We start from the raw sequence: 6,828 nt of genomic DNA on the forward strand, positions 1-6,828 counted from the left end.
AATCTTTAGGTTTTTTTTTAAACAGTTTTGTTTTTTCAACAGTGGGTTTGTTTCAATAATTTCTATTAGGAATCTTATTTATGTTTAGGGCAAAAAAAAGAATCGTTTTATGAATTAAGTATTAAATAGCTTTTTACTTATCAAAATTAGCATAAAAAGTTGTAAACATAGATTTTTATCAGTTATTTCAGCTAAACTGTTTACTTCTTGCTTTAACTCAACTTTGAAGAAATGTTAACATTTTTGATCAGAAGATTACAAAATCTTTTTAAATGTCATTTGTATAGTTTATAACCTCATTGTTAAAACAAAGTGTACTTATATACATTTTTTCTTAATTTAGTCTCAAAATAGGTAGACGAAAAGTTTACGATTAATTAAATCAGTGGTCGGCACGCTACTTCGAATCCGTGAACCCAAAATTACTAAATTAAAATTCTGTGCACCACAATCTGCATTTTTTAGCGCTGCTAGTGTTTAAAAATTTGTAAACACTTTTAATCGATTTTTTCACTAATAATTCGGTGACACCAGTTAATTTTTACACGCCAACTTTAAATCTAGTTTGTAACAAATACCTGGGTGATACAAGTTGTATTGTTGTAAAAATTATATCATCGATATAAGTTTATTAAATGTCTACTTTACCCTATCCATTTTAATAAACTTATACCGATGATATAATTTTTACAATAATACAACTTGTATCACCCAGGTATTAAATACTAACTAAATTAATTTAATACATTGCCACAAACCCAATTAACAATCAGTAGGTACTCTTTATTGTATGGTAAATTTAAAGATTTTGTCAAATTAACTTAATGATTTTTTATTAAGCGATTACTATCTGTGTTTAACAAATGTATTGCCACGAACAAATAATAATAAAAAAATTTATACCAAAAAGTAACGAAAAAAAGACGTGAGAAATTATTACAGCTAAATCCGTTTGTTGATCTTGAACTGTCTGTGTTGGTCTTGTTGTTAGCATGAGTCTCCGTGGGCAAAACCGCAAAGTGGCAAGGAATCACTCCGCAGTGTAGAGGTGAGTTTTTAAGTGTTTCTTGTCAAAATTCAAATGCTATTAACAACTGATGCTTTTAAAAAACAACTGTTTGTAGATAACGAATGAAAACTTTAAAAGACTGTTTTCATTTCCAGTTACTAAAATAAAACATGTAAAACTCATAAAAAAACTTAACGTAGCTAGCAAGTAAGTTATTTGTTTTTTGGAAATTTAAAAAAAAAAAGGTGTAAATTATTTTAACAAAAATTAATTGTCATTATATCTTTTTGCTAATTTAAAAATCTTCCAAACAGAACAAAAATGCTCAATGTCGAACACGATTGAAAACGGGAACATGAATTGCAGCGATGGCAACAAGCTCAAAAGCCAGTGCAGGTTTTGGTGCGACGATGGGTTTCACCTGAACGGGGTTTCCCATCTGAGTTGCTACGGCAACAACTTGTCAACCCTGGAAGGCGAATGGTCGAACACGGAACTGCCAAAATGCACGAGTGAGTTAATTTATTACATTTTCAAGTAGTTTCAATCTAAAAAACTTTAATTCGAGTTTTTTATAGTAATGTATTTGAAGTTTTAATAAAGTAAATTTAAAATTGGTTAAAATTCTATACCACGTTTTTCATGCAGAATGTTTTAGTTATTTAAAACCATTAATTAATGTTTTTTCAATACAAAATAAAATTAAATAAAGTGATTTTTGATGATAACTAATCTGAAAAAAATTCGACCAAGTAAAAAAACCTCTTTTTACTTTTTTATTAAATTTTGGATTTTATTTTTTTTCTTTAAACGTATATAATCTTAATTTGAATTAATTGTTTTAACTTCTAAAACTTAATATTTTTTATTAAACAATAGAGATTATTTTGTTAGGTACTTACTTGTATAACACTTTTAAACTTTTTTTTTCGTTAAACGTGTGCAATGTATATTATAGGTTGACAGTAGTCATAGATACTATTTATTTTTATGAAGTTTTATGAAACTTATTTTTATGAATTCGTGACTTCTTAACGTTAATTATAATTGTCTGTTAAATATCATTAACAAAAATACTTTTGTACTAGACAAAAAATTGGTATTTAATGAAATCATTAGTCTGTTTAAAAGTTTGCACGAAAACTAAGTTAAAAGCGGCATTAGTATTTTAAAACGTGGTCTTTGCTATTTTTACTTTCAACAAAAATTAATTGTTATTTAAAAAAAAATTACCATAAATTTAAATCAAATTTGTCTTGGTAATTCTGACAGGTTTTTTTTAACAACAAAAATTTTACTTTGACTTTATCCTTTATTGTAGTGTAAACCACCCTAATCAAACCCTACATTGTGTATCTGTAAACAGATTAAGCTAAATTGTAAAAAAACTACTCTTGTGAACTTGTAATTTTGACATTAAGTCTTTGATGATTATGTGTATTTTTTACAAATTGAAGCTTAATATAAACTTTAAAAATATTGACATATTTATAAAAAACATACTTTGTTCTGCTAATTATTTATAGAAGTTTAGTTTACTGAAAACTAACTGTTATAGTTGTTTATACTTTAAGTATACCGCATACAGTCATTAAGTTTTAGCTATACTGAGTAAAACTATAAATAAGTAAGATATAGTTTTATTTAAATTTTTCTTTTTAAATATCACAGCTAAAATAAAATTTCATCTACAAAACATGGTCCACTTTAAAATAAAACCTTAATAAAGCAAAAAAAAAAAAGAGAAGCTACAAAGTATTTTATAAAACGAAATATAAAAGCTAAAATTAAAAAACATAAAACTTTAAAATGTTTGTTTAAAATGTCATTTTTAATAAGTTACTTAAACTTGTTTTCAGTTTGCAAATCCGACGAGTTTTATTGTCGCCACGACGACAGGTGTATCAGTGTGACGTCATTGTGCGACGGAAACAGCGATTGTTTTGATGGAGAAGATGAAAAAATGTGTCTTGGTAAATATTTTGTTGCTGACAACCTATTTTAATTTTATTTTTAACTTTGTTATAAACAAAATGTTATATTTGTTGTAAGTAGACAAAATTTAATACATATCTGTATCACTTAATCTATTTGTAAAACTGTTTCTTATTCCTTTCTATTACTAGTTTGATGTATTTTAATCAGCTTCAAAAAGTTATTTTATCTAAATTGATATATCTTTTTTTTTGTAAATATAAAAATCTTGGTGCTTAATTACGAAAATTAATAATTTAAAACTTATATTTTTATCTATTCACAGACGGAGAGAGGTTGCCATGTGGAAAAGTTTACCATGGCAACAGCGGGTTCCTGAAGTCTCCGTCGCTACCCAGCGGCAGATATTCCAGGTGCACTTACTGCAACTGGACGATCGAAGTACCTGAAGGGTTCTGCGTCAAGGTTTGTCGATGGTTTTATAATTATCAAAAACTAGTAGATTATATATAGAACAATTTTTTTTTTTACAAGATAATAAATATAAGTAAAGCTAAAAAATTTAGAAATAAGGCGCCAGTCTTTTGAAAAGCTAAAAATACTCGAATGTAAAAGAGTAAAGTTTTGTTTTAAAAAAATTATCACTTTCTAATTTTTAACTGTAAACAATTTTGTCTCCAGATTATTTCTTGTTTTTTTTTAACTTTTTTGAACAGTTTTGCATTTTCTTATATTTTTTTTGAACATTAATAACTTTCAAAACTTTTCAGATGCACTTTCTGGCGTTCGACGTCGAGTACTCAGGTCCCGACTGCGAGTTCGACGGGGTGGCGATCGGCGAGTTGGGAGAAAACGAGGCCGCCGTGGACGCTTTTGATTGGTCGAAGGACAGTCACGTGATCAGGAGGCTGTGCGGCAGGAAGAAGGCGATGGCGCCCGTCGTCAGCACCGGAAACAAGGTGGGTTGAAATGATAAAAAAATAAAAATATTAATTAAAAAAATAAAAAATAAAACGTTAATTTGCGGAGTTGTTTGTTTTTAGTTAAAATAATTATGAACTGAGCAGTAAATCAAAACTTCAATAAGCAACCTTCGACACTTTAAGGAAGTAAGCTGGGGTAATAACGAGAATAACTACAGAGTTGTCATTCTCTTGGATTTGCGATTTCTGTTCTGTACTTTAAGGCGCTGTTCAAAGCGTGTAATCAAAAGCAAGAACTCTGTACTTAAACTGTATTGAATTTTACAAGCTCAACTAACTTTATTTTCTAAAGATTTAATCATCTGTAACAGACACATTAACAAAGACCTAATTCTTGCCATGACTTAATCAATTTTAATAAAAGACAAAAAATATTTTAGCTGACTAGCAAATAGCTGCAATATTGCAGCAATAGGAAAACTAAACCGTTTATACTCTGTGACTGTATTGATTTCTCTTAAAATATTACGAGAAACTTCAATTACTTATTCCAAAATGTTATTATGAGGAATTTTTCTTTTGATATAAAAAACTAAAGTTTGTAAACAGTCTATAGCGAAAGAATATTAAAACTTAGATAATCGCTTATAAAATTTAAAGAACAAAGGTTAAGTTTAGATAATTAGTAAGACTTACCACTTTTCATTAATATGTTAATTATTTTGTTTTCAAACATATAAGCTTTAAAATATGTTTTCACTGACGTATAGTGTTTTATTTTGAGGTTAGAAAATTTTCCATGTGAACATAAAACTTTCACTGACGTTTCACATAAATAAAACCGTTCAAGAAACGAACTCTTTGAACCTCTATTGTTAATATAAAGTTTTTGTTTTATTATTAAACAAGTAGCACACTGAAAGGTCAATTCAGTTCACGCAATAGCAGCGTGCTACACACGTGAATTTCGCAATATTTAATGTGATTAAATCGAAAACAGTTTTAAAGGCTCAATTTTTTTCTTTGTTATAAATTTCCAAGTTTATCGCAATATTGCAACTTTTTACTAACACATATTTTTAAATTTGAACTGCATCTGTTAGAATAAAAGTAAATGTTGTAAAACTGTTTAGATGAAAGTATTAAATAAATATGGTGCCTGTAATTAGAAACATGATAAAATTAGCTTCAATTGTTTTATCCTAGTATTTTCATATAAGTTCTGTTTGGTTGTACTTAAACGTAGTTTAAGTAGTATTTTACATATTATATAAACTAATTCAAAATTTTATATTTAGAATTTTATACTTACGCACATCATTATATTACATATATATATATTAAATATACTTACATACATACATTATAATTACATAATACATACTCATTTGAATAACTCGATTTAAGTTTCATGTTAATGGAAATTTAAAATTTAATTGAATATTATCTGTCTTAATTTTGTTATTAAAAATACTTTAAACACATATTTTTTTATGAACATAAACAAATAGATGTTATATTAAAGTATTTCTTAGATAAAACTACAGTTTGTTAGTAGCTTGTTATAACAGTTAAAATTGATAACGTTTGTCAAATTAACTTTTTTTAAAAGCAGTTATGTGTCTTTTTCAAGTACATAACTATTAAATGCTGAATGCTACACAAATATTTAAAATAGTTTTCAAATATTAAATTTTTGTTTGTCAAAAACAAAATATTTTTTTAAATTTTTTCAAAAACTGAAAAATATTAAAACAGTACAAAAAATAAAGTTTTCAACTTTTCAATGTGTTCAATTTTAAGAACTAATTCAATGTCTGTGAAAAGTATATTTTTTATAAAAGTGAAAGTACTTATTGTAATGCTAAAATTTAACTGAAAGTTTTAAGCTTGATATTTTTTATACTCTGATATGTGATAGTAAACACTGAAAATTCTTCTTTTAATTTAACTTTGCGGTTGCAAATTAAACACACCTTTTTATGCCCTGTTTATACAAAACATACAAACTGAAATATAATTCAATTTCTATAAACTTAGATATTATTGCTTCATTTCAGTTTCTAATAAATGTTGCAAATGTGTTTAAATTTGAACGAAAATACTTGAGTTTTATGTAAAAACAAAATTTAACGATAAGTAATAGTTTCTAGTGGTTTTTCCTCAATTAAAACTACACGTTTTCACGCATTTTGATAATATATTTTTTGTTTTTAACTTAGTTATTAATTTATTTTAAACCTCCAAAAAGTATTTATTCATTACTATTCGTAGTTGCTTTTAATTACTTAACAACTTTTATCAAACAGATGAAAATGTTTCAGAGTCATTTTAGTCTTTTTAATAGAAACTTTCAAATTAAGTCAGACTAAAACACAAAAGACCTTTCTAATAGATTACTTAGTTGAAGTAAGCTTTGTATAAATTCAAGGTTGGAATCCAAGGTAAAAAGTAGTTTCATTATAAACATTTATTGCAATTTTGACTTTTATTAAACTTATACAAAAAATGTCGAGTATCATTTTGTTTTTTTAACAAAAACGATTGATTCAAGCACATAATAAACAATAATATTTTTTTGTACTAAACAATTTAGTAAATAAAAAAAATATTTTATTTTTATTTTAGGTCGGAATAGTCTTCTACTCGAACCAGAACAAAGACGGTCGGGGTTTCAGCTTGCTGTGGAGCAAAGTGAGAAAAGAAAAGTAAAACAAATAAACACAATTATAATATTTTGTTTTAACAATAATAATACTTTTTCTTTAAACGATATGATACTTAATTTCATACGTAATCAATCATTTCTGATCACTTTTTTTTACACATTTTTGAAAAATTTTTATCACTGCCACATTTAAGCATCATTTTTATGATTTTCAAGCTGTTTATCAATTTATAACTTTTTAATCTTTAAGGTAATTAGGTAAAATTTTAATGTTTTGATTAAATTTTTTCAGT

The 6,828-nt window shown here is 26.2% G+C and overlaps 1 protein-coding gene across 1 annotated transcript; it reads left to right on the plus strand.

Moving 5' to 3' along the window:
* The first annotated feature begins 1,337 nt into the window (after positions 1–1,337).
* On the plus strand, positions 1,338–6,579 carry LOC145843149 (membrane frizzled-related protein-like). Its single transcript, XM_082950611.1, has 5 exons — positions 1,338–1,521; positions 2,869–2,982; positions 3,270–3,409; positions 3,715–3,903; positions 6,496–6,579. The coding sequence occupies exons 1-5, from the start codon at positions 1,338–1,340 to the stop codon at positions 6,577–6,579; spliced, it is 711 nt and encodes a 236-aa protein (XP_082806737.1).
* The last annotated feature ends 249 nt before the right edge of the window (positions 6,580–6,828 follow it).

This window comes from Thalia democratica, chromosome 8, assembly GCF_965202585.1.
Source record: "Thalia democratica chromosome 8, ktThaDemo2.hap1.1, whole genome shotgun sequence".
Taxonomy (NCBI): Eukaryota; Metazoa; Chordata; class Thaliacea; order Salpida; family Salpidae; genus Thalia; species Thalia democratica.

What these genes read in the sequence shown, in the direction of transcription:
- LOC145843149 (XM_082950611.1), top strand. Translation starts at nt 1,338, where the DNA reads ATGTCGAACACGATTGAAAACGGGAACATGAATTGCAGCGATGGCAAC. An exon ending in AGATGAAAAAATGTGTCTTG is followed by an intron (nt 2,983 to 3,269) that starts GTAAATATTTTG and finishes ATCTATTCACAG; the next exon opens with ACGGAGAGAGGTTGCCATGT. An exon ending in CTGAAGGGTTCTGCGTCAAG is followed by an intron (nt 3,410 to 3,714) that starts GTTTGTCGATGG and finishes AAAACTTTTCAG; the next exon opens with ATGCACTTTCTGGCGTTCGA.